The sequence below is a fragment of the Myxocyprinus asiaticus genome, chromosome 15 (assembly GCF_019703515.2).
Source record: "Myxocyprinus asiaticus isolate MX2 ecotype Aquarium Trade chromosome 15, UBuf_Myxa_2, whole genome shotgun sequence".
Lineage (NCBI taxonomy): Eukaryota > Metazoa > Chordata > Actinopteri > Cypriniformes > Catostomidae > Myxocyprinus > Myxocyprinus asiaticus.
The window spans coordinates 18,240,051-18,255,454 of NC_059358.1; the positions used below are offsets into that span (position 1 = coordinate 18,240,051).

General features: G+C 38.9%; 2 protein-coding genes across 2 annotated transcripts; both read left to right on the plus strand.

Annotated features, from left to right (window-relative positions):
- The first annotated feature begins 2,162 nt into the window (after nt 1-2,162).
- On the plus strand, nt 2,163-4,798 carry LOC127453330 (calcium homeostasis modulator protein 5-like). The gene is made up of 2 exons (XM_051719661.1): nt 2,163-2,875; nt 3,010-4,798. The coding sequence occupies exons 1-2, from the start codon at nt 2,318-2,320 to the stop codon at nt 3,397-3,399; spliced, it is 948 nt and encodes a 315-aa protein (XP_051575621.1). The 5' UTR covers nt 2,163-2,317; the 3' UTR covers nt 3,400-4,798.
- A 3,021-nt stretch (nt 4,799-7,819) lies between these two features.
- Nucleotides 7,820-15,129, plus strand: LOC127453338 (RWD domain-containing protein 1-like). Its single transcript, XM_051719670.1, has 7 exons — nt 7,820-8,002; nt 8,382-8,447; nt 10,100-10,230; nt 13,149-13,292; nt 14,336-14,468; nt 14,555-14,617; nt 14,831-15,129. Exons 1-7 carry the CDS (start codon nt 7,930-7,932, stop codon nt 14,941-14,943), a joined length of 723 nt encoding a protein of 240 aa, XP_051575630.1. The 5' UTR covers nt 7,820-7,929; the 3' UTR covers nt 14,944-15,129.
- The last annotated feature ends 275 nt before the right edge of the window (nt 15,130-15,404 follow it).

Below are 15,404 nucleotides of genomic sequence, written 5' to 3' on the forward strand. Positions count from 1 at the left end.
ATTAATTAAAGGAAGTTCACCCAAAAATGAAAATTCTCAACATATACGCAACCTCATGCCATTCCAGATGTGTATGACTTTCTTTGTTCTGCAGAACACAAATTAAGATTTTAGAAGAATATTTCAGCTCTGTAGGTTCATACAATGCAAGTGAATGGGTGCCCAATTTTTAACACTCCAAAAATCATATAAAGGCATCATAAAAGTAATCCATAGGACTCCAGTGGTAAATCCATATATTTTGAAGTGATATTATAGGTGTGGGTAAGAAACAGATCAATATTTAAGTACATTTTCACTTGAAATTCTTCTTCCTGCCCAGAATGTGAATGTGAATAATCAAAAACACAAGAAGAATGTGAAAGTTAAAGTGCAGCCTGACTGAGCAGGGAGGAGAATTGATAGTAAAAATTGACTTAAATATTGATCTGTTTCTCACCCAAACATATCGCTTCTGGAGACATTGATTTAACCACTGGAGTCATATGGATTGCATTTTGCTGACTTGTGTGATTTTTGAAGCATCAAACTTTTGGCACCCATTCACTTGCATTGTATGGACCAAAAGTGATGAAATTGTTTTCTAAAAATCTTAATTTTTGTTCTGCTGAAGAAAGAAAGGCACACACATCTGGGATGGCATAATGGTGAGAAAATGATAAGAGAATTTTCATTTTTGGGTGAACTATTCCTTTACTATAAGCACAAAGTGGACTCTAGCAAAATGACACAATCCCTTTTTTTTAATTCTCACTATTTTGCTGCATTGTGACATAAATCATGCATTAGGGCATTTTATGTTTTTGATTAATACAAGTATGTATAAGTATATTTTATTACAAGTTAAAATGCAAACTATTAGGCAAGTATTACACGAAAATTACTGTTTAATTGTGTTATATGTAAATTCATATCAATAATTTATAGTGAATTTGTAAATTTAGTAGTCATTTATTAGCTTTCTGAAAAGCATGTATTGTTTAGCAGTGCTCCTCTAATTGACAGCTTTCCTTGTTTACTATGACATTAAAGGAAAATGCATAAGAACTGCAAAGATCACTTGTTTCTCTCTCTTTCCTGTGTACAGTCATTCTATCATATAAAATTACTTTTTTGTTGTTCTTTTAATTCTTTTATTTTAGCTTTTCTTTTGATTAATACTATTTTAATTATTTGAATTTTCACGGGGCTTTTAATTTATGTTTTCATGTGAAAAACATTTCTGAATTGCACTTTGTGTTTGTGGCAAGTAGATTGTTTACATTAATTAGCTTTGCATATTTTTCTTATAACGCAGCTGATCATGAGGAAGAAAGAAAGGTATTTTCCTCAATAAACAAACAAGTTTATAACTGTGCCCTCTCCACTTCTTAAGAAGACTGAAAACAATGTACAATGTAACATTTGACTTTGGGCTTCATTAATGTGTGCCATGAACATAATAAATCATAATACTTTATGTACTATATCATTTTTGTTTAGAAATTTGATGGTATGATTTATGTCATCTCATATTTCATCAGGCAGCAGTTTGTGTAATTTTATTAAATAATCATGTAAATTTGTGAAAATCACATTGCTAAAAGCTCACTTAAAAAAAATAAATAAATAAATAAATAAAATCAATATTCTACCATTAGAGGTTAGCGAGAAAGCTTAGTCCTTATGGGAGGAGTGATGATCATAACAGTGGGGCAGGAACAGCAGAACAGAAACTGTCTATTCATACATAGCACAAATCACTTCCCTTTTTTCTAATCTGAAATATTATGTCGCAATGAACCTCTTTGTTTGAGATCACAACCAATCCGCTGTCTAATGAATACATTGGGTAAATTCTACCAGCTTGTAGATTCCCACATTCCAGTGCTATCAACCTCCAGATTTCAACATTTTAAGTGCATTGTCACTTCCACAGTTAAGCTTGCAAAGCTCAATTTTCTACCAATTTGCACCACAATCCATTGGTGTTATATAATTTGTTTGACTGCTGTTGCATGATGGGTAAATGAGTCCATGCACAGCTGTACTGATTCGAATACCAGCAGAACACGATGAGCCGGTTTTGGTCCCAGTCCTTGAGTGACTGGGCGGGGAAAAGGGCAAAAAGGATGAACAGGGGAGGGGTTTGATGAGTTGCAGTCAAAGCCAGAGTAAGAAAAGGAGGAGATAAGGGAGGGTGTGGAAAAGAAAAGTGAAAATCACAGAGAGAGAAAAGGGAGTGCCACAGTGTGTCCACATTTACAACCACAGCAGATATTGTCTCTTTCAAATTACACCAGCTTCTGTGCATTGACCATCAACAACTTATTTGGATATGTCTGTTCCAGCTATGGATTCTTTTAAGACCATCTTACGGTTCCTCACCAATCAGAAGAGTACTATTGGCTATAGCTTCATGGCTATTTTGACAATAGGTAGTGAAAGAATTTTCTCCATGGTGTCTTTCCAGTGTCCGTGCAACCATGGACAGAATTTTGCCTATGGAATAACATTTCTGCTCGGCCCAGCCATTGTCTTGCTGGCCATCGGTCTCTTTGTTAGTACACGTCTTTGGCGGTTGTGTACTGGGTGTTGTCTCAACCCTTTCAAACTCTGCCCCAAGGGTAACTGTGTGAGTTGCTTGACAGTGTTTATTAAAGTAATGTCTGGTGCTTGCATTGCACCCATTATGTGGCTTTGTGTAGCACTGCTCAATGGAACGTTTTACGAGTGTGCTGTCAGTGGCTTGGATGAAAACTTGGTGGTGGATCTTTTCTGCAAAAACAAGACACCTGTGTGCCGGGAAGAGCTAGCGCGAGTGCCCTGCGGCAAGACTCAGCTGTCTCCAGATGAGAATAAGGAACTGCTACTGATGCTTCGAGCTCAGTCACAGGTAAGCACAACTGTGTTATTGCATCAAACACTTCCAGCAACAGCAAAGAACTCAAATATATTTTATATATTAAGAAGCAATCGCTTGCAAGTTGATCTTTTTCATAAGCTTCAACTGATTGTCTGTGTTTTCAGATCCTTGGCTGGTCCATCATTATAATTTCAGCAATAGCAGCACTGATTGGCACATGCTTTAAGAACTGTCGCTCTCAAGTAAGCTACCTTCAGTTAACTTTCTGGAAAATGTACATGGAGAAGGAGAAAGAAAAGTTTGAGACTTTTTCTGAAGACTACGCCACCAAACTGGCAGAAAGGAACCTCAAGAGCTTCTTTGACAACAAAAGTCCCGAACCATTTCCCTTTCCAAACCACAAGGCCTGGGAGGAGATCTCTGCTGTATACACATTTACACAAAGTGAACAGTACTACAGCACCCTGCAGAGATATGTGGAGCGTAATGACCGGGATTACAGCCCTGAGATGCGTCCTGTTTTAGAGATGAAAGATAGTATAGAGATGGCATAGAGAGACAAAGCTGCGACTTGGTAAATGAATTGAAACAATATTACCAATGATGTAAACACATCACTGTATGTATATTTGAATAACTAGTGTAAAAAAAAACAATACATATAGTCCAGAATATGACTTTGGAGATTAACAGATTAACAGCTGCTGTGAAGTTTGGCAGAATTTGATAGTTACTAGCTGTGATGAAAACACCCATTGGAAGGTTTGTGAAATTTTGTTTTTGTTCAAGGAAGTGAACACTGGACTATTCAAACTGCCTACCATTTATACTAGTCACATTCACTGACATCATGCTACCAATTAAGCAACAGCTCTCAGACTACAAAAGAGATGCTGACTGGACTTTGAGTTTACCTTAATAGGTGTTTCTCTGATGCAAGATCTTTTAATGAACATCTACAATATAATGCAGTGGACTTTCAATCAACCTGAGGGTTGTTTGATTTGAATGTTTCAGGTTTCACAGTGTCAAAAAAGGGGAATAAAAATTATTCTCAGGCAATTTGTCAGAGAGCTTTCTACCACCTATGGCTCTTTACATTTCAAAATCTTTTCCAGCCTATCCCTGTAAACCAGGCAGTGTTTTCTGTACACTTTAATGCATAATAACTTCAAAAGACTATTGTATATTAAGTTTGACACTATACTAATGATAAATGCCTTGTAATGATACCTAATGATACCTAATAATCTTCTTAGCTCTATACAAAAACATAATGAATTCCAAATATTGATTAAAATCTACAATACAGTCACACTGAACTTATGCCCTTCAACAAAATGCATAATGTGTAAACCACTATGCTTGTTTCCTTAGCTGGTTTCAAGTAGAAGATGTGACAAACAGGAAACCCACAATATGACCACACATCTATGAAAATTTTCTACCATTTTTTTCAGTACCCTAGCCCAAAAGATCAGCAGTAATTCCTACAATCAAAACAAGATGCTCTAACGATAGTCTATACATAGGAACAAAAACAGTTATTTTAACATTATTAAAACATGGTGGTGAGGTGGTGGGTACCGGCCTGTTTGTGGTTTCTATTTCCTGAATTGTTTGTGAAGGTGAATGTTCAGATTTATTATACTCAGGTAAAAACTCAGCAATGGACTATGATTTACTAAAGCAATACAGCAATAACAACAACATTTACTTGCTTTGTTGTTCAACATCAGGCTGGTTAAATACTATCTGCGCAAAAGGTTAAAAATACAAAAATATTTTTTTCAATGTTTAAAATTTTTTTTTATTTGTTTCTTGCTTTGCCCTATTATATTTGTTATATTGTAACATGGATTTTTGGATTGCTTGTTTGTATGTATATTATTTATATAAAGCATTTGTATATACTGTATTTCTATGCTTCAATTAAAAAAGAAATTAAATTTTTTTAATTTTCTTCACTTACGGAAATAGACTGCTTAGTGACCAGCTTAAGTGACCAATTAAAACTGCCTTATTGATGGTCAGCAGTGTAAGTCACTCTCATAATGTTTTCAACGTGACAACAATGGTCAAGCTGCTCCACCAGCAACAAGAACCAGCTTGTTTCTGAAAACCACCAAAAGTTAAGTCCACCTTTGAATTAAAGCTTGCCCAAACTGGTCTAAGCTGTTTTGGCAAGACTGTCATCAAGACAGAACTGCGTACACAGTGTCTAGGTACACAAAGCCATGTTCTGAATGAGAAAACCTTCAAAACCTGGAATGTTTGCCTGTACAATCATAATCTGTGACAAGTATTGAACCAAACTGTGTAAAAATCTACTAAAAACTGTGGTAAATGAGTACCAACACTATTATAACAAAATAAAAAAATAAAAAAATGTATATGACAAAAAAAAAAAAAAAAACATTCTGAAAGCTCCTTACACTGTTTGAAGGACAGCCCATAATAATTTATTATGATTTCACAGTAGAAACAATAACTGTGCCTTGGTTTTTCGGTGGAAGACTTTACCATGGTTGTCATGGTAAATATTTATAAAAGTAAAGACTTCTGTGAAGAGGAGGTGTGCCGTGACTTCCGGAAAAATAAGACAAGGAAAGCAAAGGGCCCAGATGGTGGTTCACCCACTTGTATAAAATCCTGTGCTGACCAGCTGGCCCCCATCTTCACACAGATCTTCAACAGATCACTGGAGCAGTGTGTAGTTCCCTGCTGCTTCAAATGTTCCATCATCATTCCAGTCCCAAAGAAACCCAAAAGCACAGGACTTAATGACTACAGACCTGTCACTCTGAATTCTGTAGTCATGATGTCATTTGAGAGACTGGTGTTGGCCCACCTGAAGGACATAACTGGACCCTTTCTAGATCCCCTTCCATTTGCTTATCAAACAAACAGGTCTCGGGATGATGCAGTTAACATAGGATTGCATCGTGTTCTGCAACATCTGGACAGACCAGGACATATGCAAGGATTCTGTTTGTGGACTTCAGTTCAGCTTTCAACACCATCATCCCAGCTATACTACAGAATAAATTACACCAACTCTCTGTTACCACGTCTATCTGTCAGTGGATCACCAGCTTTCTGACGGACAGGCTAGTGAGACAGAGGAAATTAACTTCCAGCACATGTACGATCAGCACTGGTGCCCCCCAGGGATGTATGCTCTCCCCACTACTCTTCTCCCTGTATACCAATGACTGCACCGCCAAGGACCCCTCTGTCAAGCTCCTGAAGTTTGCAGATGACACTACTGTCAGTGGCCTCATCCAAGATAATGATGAGTCTGTATACAGAAGGGAAGTTGAACGACTGGCTCACTGGTGCGGTCAAAACAACCTGGAGCTGAACACACTCAGAACAGTGGAGATGATAGTGGACTTTAGGAGGAACACCCCAACATTGACATTCAGGTTCCTGGGCACTACCATCTCACAGGACTTGAAGTGGGAGACCCACATTGACTCCATTGTGAAAAAAGGCCCAGCAGAGGTTGTACTTCCTTCACCAGCTGAGGATGTTCAACCTGCCACAGGTGCTACTGATACAGTTCTACTCAGCAGTCATTGAGTCTGTCCTCTGCACTTCAATATCTGTCTGGTATGGTTCAGCTATGAAATCGGAATCAGAAGACTACAAAGGACAGTTCGGACTGCTGAGAGGATTACTGGTTGCTCCCTCCCCTCCCTTCAAGAACTGTACATTTCCAGGGTGAGGAAAAGGGCTGGAAAAATCACTCTGGACCCCACTCACCCTGCCCACTACATTTTTGAACTGTTGCCTTCTGGCCGACGCTACAGAGCACTAAGCACCAGAACCATCAGGCACAGGAAGTTTTTTCCCTCAGGCTATCCATCTCATGAATAGTTCAATATGCCCCACTGAGCAATAATTTTGTGCAATACACAGCTTAATCTATTTATATTAATCCAACATACACTACCTCTTCTGACATACATTCCCTCGCATCTGTATATAACAGATTTTTATCAGTATTTGTACATTCATATATATTTTTGTCTTATTGTGTAGCTCTATATATACTTGTATTTTCTATTCACTTTTTATTTGTATTCTATTTTTTTATTATTATCTCTGTCTTGTTGTTATATTGTTTGTGCACTGGAAGCTTCTGTCACCAAGATAAATTCCTTGTATGTGTAAGCATACTTGGCAATAAAGCTCATTCTGATTCTGATTCTTAAAGGAATAGTTCACCCAAAAAGGAAAATTCTGTCATACTCACACTTATGGCATCCCAGATGTGTATTACTTTCTTTCTTCTGCAGAACACAAATGAAGATTTTCAGTAGAATAGCTCAGCTCTGTGTGACCAAAACATTAAATATCTAAAAGGACATAAAGGCAGCATAAATGTAATCGACAAAAAAAAAGGATTTAAATGTTGATCTGTTTCTCACCCACACCTATCATATCGCTTATGGATTTAACAACCGGAGTCATATGGATTACATTTATGCTGCCTTCATGTGCTTTTTGGATCTTTAAAATTTTGGTCACCATTCACCTGCATTGAATTGACCTTCAGTGATTAGACATTCTTCTAAAAATTTTGTTCTGCAGAAGAAATAAAGTCACATTTGGGATGTCATTAGAGTGAGTAAATAATGAGAGAAGTATTCCTTTAAACTCTGGAAGTTATTATTTAAACCTGATTACAATTACATATATTAATGCACATATAAATATATGCTGTAGTATCAACATATTCTTGCTTTGATGGTGGAGTAGTAGTTTTGGGAAAGTGAATGGCCCGCCAGGCAACATAATCCATGCCAGATTCGAACTGTCATACATGGTTGTTTTTCATTTATTGTTTATTTAGGTAAAACACATCCGCGATAAATGCATGAATAATAATAAAACTTTTTTTTTTTTTTTTTTCAATGGTGTAAGAACATTTGCTGTCAGCTATTGTGGCATAATTTGTAATCAAACACACTACAATTCAGACATTATAGATGATCGCAGATGACATCGATGTCAGCTGGGCCTTAGCACACGTTTCTTCCATGTAGGCTCTAATTTATGGATATTTCTGACATAAAATGACAGACTACGGCGAGGAGCAGCGGAATGAACTAGAAGCAATAGAGTCAATTTATCCAGACTCATTTACAGGTTATACTGACTAAAAATTATATATTTGGATGCGTATGTGTTCGCCGTGCTGTCCTTTAGCTCCTAGCTTTTCATGAAACAAAGTTAGTTAAACATACGAGCGACTAAGTCATCTTTTTGATAACATGCTTTGCTGTTGCAGATTAAGATGGAAACTATGGCCTATGACCAGCAATATAATGTCAAGTGAAAGTTAACTGATAATAGTAAGATAAACATCAGATTTATATATTCGTACTTCTTGAGTGTAGCCACTACTGAAATGTTGGTTCAAAAAGTTATTAGTCTCTGTTGCTCAGACTCTGTGAGGAGGAACTGGTAACTGAATTCTGTAGTTCCTGTTGATAGTTCCTTAGGTAATCTTTCTGCATTCATGCAGTGCTTTCCGAAGAGCCCTCAAGCTTCACCATCACAGTTACGTCTGATGCTGGAGAAAATGAGGAGAGTAAGTGGCTGGTTATTTTAAATCTTTTTATTGAATTAACATGTCCACCTGTTTTGGAAATAATGTGACTTAAATGGATAGTTCATCAACAAATTTAAATTCCCTCATCATTTTCTCACCCTCATGCCATCCTAGATGTGTATGACTTTCTTTCTTTTGTAGAACACAAACAAAGATTTTTAGAAGAATGTCTCAGCTCTGTAGGTCCATTCAATGCAAGTTATTGTTGACAAAAACGTTGAAGCTACAAAAAGCTCATGAAGTTAGCATGAAGGTAATCCAAAAGACTCCAGAGGTTTAATCCATGTTTTCTGTCAATCGGTTTTGGGTGAGAACAGACCAAAACTCCTTTTTTTACTACAAATCATGACTTCAGCAGTCTCCTTGTCCATCATGATTTCAAGCTTGATTGCACTATCTAGTGCTCTTCCAAAGTCTTTTTAGCAAGTCAGTCTGCTCGGTGGCCATCTTTGGAACGCTCTTGGGCAGGCTGGGCAGCCATTTATTTATGTAAACAAGCTCATACAAGTGCAGCACCTATCTAATTGGAAAAGAATGGGAAAAGAATGAAATCTCCAAAATGGTTGGTCAAGTTTACAATCAAAGAACATATTTCAAAGCAGCAGTAAAATCTGACAACTGTGGTATCATAAATTGTACTTTAGCTCAGATCACACTAAAAAAATCTGCAATTTTCCTGGTTTGTATAGCTAATGCGCATGCGTGTTCACAAGTTGATTGACAGGCGATGTCTGTATCTAAAAGGTGATTGGCTCTTTTACTTGTAAGGCGGGACTTCCTTTTCTACATTCGTTGGCCTCTGGGAGTTCCAATTTCTCATTCATTTTAATAGAAGTGACACATCTCTGCTAAATAGTCTCTGGCTCTACGCCTGTGTCAAGCATTAGGAAGTGTAATTGAGCTTGAAATTTTAATTGTGCCTAGAGGCTGCAATGGCAAGATGTATAGTGAAAAAGAAGTTACGTTTTGGTATTATTTCACCCAAATCAGATTCAGAAGACATGGATTAAACCACTGGAGTCGTATGGATTACTTTTTTGGAGCTTCAAAATTTTGGTCACCATTAATTTGTATTGTATGGACCTACAGTATTGAAATAGTCTTCTAGAAATCTTTGTTTGTGTTCTACAGAAGAAAGAAAGTCATACACATCTGGGATGATATGAGGGTGAGTAAATTATGAGAGAATTTTCATTTTTGGGTGAACTATTCCTTTAAAGCCTGTGTCTATCATCATCATAAAAGTGGAGTTCAAAAAGGGTTCCCATGGTCACAGAAAATCTGTATAAAAAAAAATATTTCCAGGCCTGGAAAAGTCATGGAAAGTAACTAAATCCTAGAATGTCTAAGAATTTTGTATAGTGAATATATATATATATATATATATATATATATATATATATATATATATATATTATTATTATTATTTTTATTATTATTATTATTATTAAGTTATGCTTGGCTTTTTGTGAGTCCAATTAATTTATAAAAAATCTTTATCAAATAATCTCAAACGACTGGACATGAAAAGTAATATAAATTAATCAGTTAAAAGGTGTTGTAATTCTTTCAAAGCACCACATACATGTACAAGAAATTTTATGTGCCAATCTGTTTTCTGTCTGTGTTAGCGGTGGAGGTGACCCTGAAATTTACATATGTGGAGAAATATCCAGACGAGCCCCCTTTCTGGGAGATCCACTCACAGGTGAACCTGGAAGATTCAGATGCAGAAGATATTCTTACACTTTTGAAGGAACAGGTCTATATTCCCAACATTTTACTCATTAATGACAAATTGTTGGGTAATGCTGCATTCCATTCAAAGTCGAATGTAGGATATTCCGACTTGATATCTCCGATCTCTTACCATAAAAGCATTCCCCATTGCCAATCTAGGAAGATGACATATAAGGAAACCAAACTGCAATGTTAGCCTGTCATGTGTTTGGCTGTCAAGTGAGATGTCTCCTAGCAACCAGAATGATACACGAGGCTGCAATTCTTGCTTTTGTTGTACAGGTGTATGATTGGCAATATTGAGGATAATTTACCATGTTTTAAACACCTCTCTCAACAAAAGTTTACTAAACAGGTTTAATGATCATATAATGTGGTCAAATTGCAACATATCTTGGGGGCCTGGGTAGCTCAGTGGTAAAGACACTGGGGCATGCTGAGTGACTCCAGCCAGGTCTCCTAAGCAACCAAATTGGCCCAGTTGCTAGGGAGGGTAGAGTCACATGGGGTAACCTCCTCGTGGTCGCTATAATGTGGTTCGTTCTCAGTGGGGCGTGTGGTGAGTTGAGGTTGGATGCCACGGTGGATGGCGTGAAGCCTCCACACGCGCTATGTCTCCGTGGCAACGTGCTCAACCAGCCACGTGATAAGATGTGCAGGTTGGCAGACTCAGAAGCGGAGGCAGCTGGGATTCGTCCTCCGTCACCCGGATTGAGGCGAATCACTACGCGACCACGAGGACTTAAAACTGCATTGGGAATTGGGCATTCCAAATTGGGTGAAAAAGGAGAAAAATAATCAAATAAAACAAATAATTGCAACATATACGCCAACTGATAGGGAGAAAAATGTATCCAGAATAATTTATTTCATTTTCAGTTTTAAATAAATATGAACGGTGGATTTAAGTATTGAAACAAACCTTAGAAAAAAAAAACAAACAAAAAAAACATGGTAAATGAGTACCAGCGCTATTATCAAAAAAATAAAATAAACAGATAGGGTCTGTTCCAAAATTTAGTGAGCTGCCTTGAGGTCTCCTGCCTACACAGGCAGCTGTCTGCTATGGCAGCATCCTTACTGAAATGATGCCTCATAAGAGAGCAATTTGGAACGCTCTACACAGCTCTGTACATCATTCTAATAGCGCTCATGCACAGCGTTCGGGACACTCAACTTGCGACTGATTTCAATCGAAATCTTTCTAGCAAGTCAGTCCACTGTCGGCCATCTTTGGAACGCTTCTGGGAGGCTATTTCCAGTCATGACTGTGTTGCTCCTATCTACTTGAATGAAGAAACACCGAAATCTCAAAAACTGCTTGCAAAGCTTGCGTTTAAATGATATATTTCAAATCAGCAGTAAAATCTGACAACACTGGTATCATAAATTGGGCTTTTTTACATCATATTACGCAAAGAAATGCGCAATCGCATTCTCGAGTTGATTGACAGACGATGTCTGTATCTAAAATGTGATTGGCTCTTTTACCTATAAAGCGGGACTTCCCTTCTACATCTGTTGGGCGCTAGAGTTCCTTGGTTGGGCGTTCCAATTTCTCCTATTCATTTTAATAGAAGTGGCCCATCTCTAATAAATAAATTGTCTCTGTTTCAATACAGGTGATGCAAAAGAAATGAAGCAATCCTCTAATGAGCCTAAATACGCACAACACACATTTTGGGTAAAATAGTCGGTTCGGTGTCATATTAAACTGTTATCGACACTTTTCAGTATTGAATGGATTATAAGTATATTTATAATCTACATTTCTCTCGCATCGTCTGCCATTTTGGCTTTATTTTTCTGCCGAACGGTGCATTCTGGGATCCTACCCGGGGAAGGATACATACGATGCTACCTTAAAATTTCAAGGAGGTTTTCCTGAGCAACCACTGGCTGGTGCCATGATGATTCTGATTGCCTGTTTTGTGTTTCTGGTCTCGAGACACAATTTAAAATCTACAGAAACAAGCGTTTCAGATGGAGAACAAAATTTCATTTAAGTGTTATTTGGAGGAAAAATAAATTTCAGGCTCAACTTGTGCAGTTGTTGAACTACATAACTCAGTAGTTCATGATACCAACATAACTAACCTCGGACCAGCTTTACAGGCACTGTCAAAAAACGGTCATCTCGACTCTGTGAAGGATCGGCACTTAAAGCCACTTGTTTTTGAAAATGTTTACAAATGTAATACTTTAAACATCACATAACCCGCTAAGAATATACACCAATGCGAGAGAAAACACTGGAGACCTGAAATTGAAAACAGGCGAATAGTGGAACACTTCCGGGTTCAGGAAAAAGGTGGATAGCTGCAGGCCGGGAGACCTCCAAATGGAGGCGGAATCTCTAAAAGACGGTGGGGTTACTTCAAAAGGGGGTTGTGCCAACTCCAAAAGGGGGCATCATTTCCACACATGGTTAAGGTAAGGGTTAGGTAAGGGGCAATTTGGAGCTCCCGCCTCCTTTTGGAGCAATGCCTGCAGCTATATCCTTCTCTAAAATTTGGCCAGAACAAGATATCTTAAGAGGCAGCATAATTAAGATACCTACCTTTTGGAACAGTCTTTGCTTCGGGAGCGCACCTATGATGCCTTAAAATGCTGCCTCCAGAGGACACTCACTAGGTCTTGGAACAGACCCATTATGTAGAAACTTTCAATCATTGATGGATATTATTTAATAAAAGTGAATGTTTATCATTATATCTCCTTGGGTACCTCCATGTTTGCAGTGACGTCATGCACCTGCATCTTGGTGAAATCGGAGTTGAAGATTTCCGCATGAGTTGTCAAGTTGGAAGTCCGATTTCAAGTGCCGTTCCATTGCACTTTTCCCAGTAGGAAGTTGGAAATTCTGGCTTTCCGAGTTGAATGGAATGCAGCATTACACTTGTTTTGCTGTCCTATTATAATACATCCTTTCTTTTGTAGGCTGAAGAAAACCTGGGAATGGTTATGATATTCACGTTAGTTACAGCTGTGCAAGAGAAACTTAATGAAATAGTTGACCAGATTAAGAGCAGAAGAGAAGAGGAGAAACAAAGAAAAGAAAGAGAGGATGAGGAAGCCGAAAAGGTTTGTTCTCAGCATGTGCTGTCTGAATGTAGCTTTACATTGGACATATGAAGACCATAAGCATCTGTAACAGTATAAGAAAGGAGGAACCGGCAAAGAGGAGGCGGGAACAGGCTGAACAGTCAACGTAAAGTTTAATGATATAAATTTACTTAAAACCAACATAAACAAACATGCAGCGTTGCCACGTGCGTCTCTCTCTCTCTCTTGAACCGGTGTCTCCGGCTGCCCTTTTATCTCGCTCTCCCGCTGATCAGCTGATTCAGTGCTGGCCATGCTCCATCACGGCCCGACCACACCATCCTCCTCGTCACACTCCTCCCCTGCCCGATTCAGGCCGGGGCGCCACCGCCACACTCCCCACACCCCCCATTTCTGGAATGGAGACGCTGCCCTTCCGGCCGTTCTGTCAGCCGGTGGTCCATCCCGTCTCCTGCGAACCTGGGGGAGAGATGAGGGGAGGCGTGGGGAGAGGGAAAGGGTGAGCGGAGATACAGAGAGAGAGAGAGGAGAGAGAGAGAAGAACTTGCTGTCGCCTGGTCCTCACCTGCAGACACCAGCTCACTCTTCCCCTGGCGGACGGCAGCGAGTCCTCCGGCCCCTGGCGGACGGAACCGCTCCTCCCCTTCTCGGCAGAAGGCCGCGGTTCCTTCGTCTCTCGGCGGCTGGCAGCAACCCCTCCGTCCCCAGGCAGATGGCTGCAGCTGCTCCCCTAGCAGATGGCAGCGGCGAGGACTCTGCGAAAGCGCATCCCTACTCCCTCCCGGGTTTCGGCACCACTGTAACAGTGTTTAATGATATAAATTATATAAATGAACTTTAAACCAACATAAACAGCTGATCAGCTGATTCAGCGCCGGCCGGGCTCCATCACAGCTCCCTCCTCGTCACAGCATCGATCATCAAGCAAAGCATATATATAGCTTTAAAGAATGGTATGGTCTTGAATGTTAGCTTTGTTGGTAGTTGCATTGCATTTTAATGGGTATCATTTGTATTAAAATGGAAAGCAATCTTCTTTTGGTCTGATCTTTTCTACACAGTGTGCATTCCAAGGCACAGTGGTCACAATTGAGAACTTCTTATCATGGAAAGCAAAGTTTGAACAAGAAATTACAGAACTAAAGAGGAAAAAGCAGAAAGAAGAGGAGCAGTCTGCAAAGGGAAAACTCACAGGTGAGTCTTTAATATAGTCTGAAATGGAACAAAGTGTAGAAACAAAAATCTGAACCACCTTCTCATTTACTTGCTCTCTGTTACAGGAAAACAGCTTTTTGAGACTGACCATAATCTTGACACATCAGATATCCAGTTTTTGGAGGATGGTAAGCAATGTCCAAAATATTCTATTCTATAGGCTCCATAGGACGGTGCAGAGTTGGGTTGCAAATTAAAGAGTACAGTACTAGGGATGTGTAAGGAATAGATGTGATTATTGCACTTACAGCATGTTTGCATTATACGTACATCTGCAATGATCTCTGCAACAAAACTAGCCAATTGTCCTTAAAAGTTTGTCTTCTTTGCTCTCCCTGTAGTTGGGAACAGTGTGGAAGTGGACGAGTCACTATTCCAAGACATGGATGATTTGGACCTGGATGAAGATGACCCTGATTTCAACCCTCTGGACCTGGCTAGTGATGAAGACTGAAGTGTGTTAACGCTCGACCAGACATGAATAGTATACATGCCAACATCCTCTGCCTGTGGAGCTGGACTTCAGCTCAACCATTCGAAACACAAACTTTTCAGTAACCACCATCTATGATGCTGTATTTTACAATATTGTATCATAATTCGTACAATTATTGCCATTAAAATCCATCGTCATGTTCTGCTTTCCTGAATGGCTTCATTTACATCCGAAAAAAACAGAAAGGTTGATGTTCATCTGTGACGTGGCCTGGCAGGTGGTGCACATGCTACAGCAAATTGTGTAGTGGCACTTATCAATTCTGGCTTGTAATTTCCAGATCCTATCCACCGCTTTTCTTCCTATTATTTCCTCCTCTCTGACTGTATACTGTATGTATAAAATTTAGACAAAGGTTCATTTTAAAGCATATTTAATAACAGTTTACAAGAAACTGGTTGAAATGGAATCTTTTAATT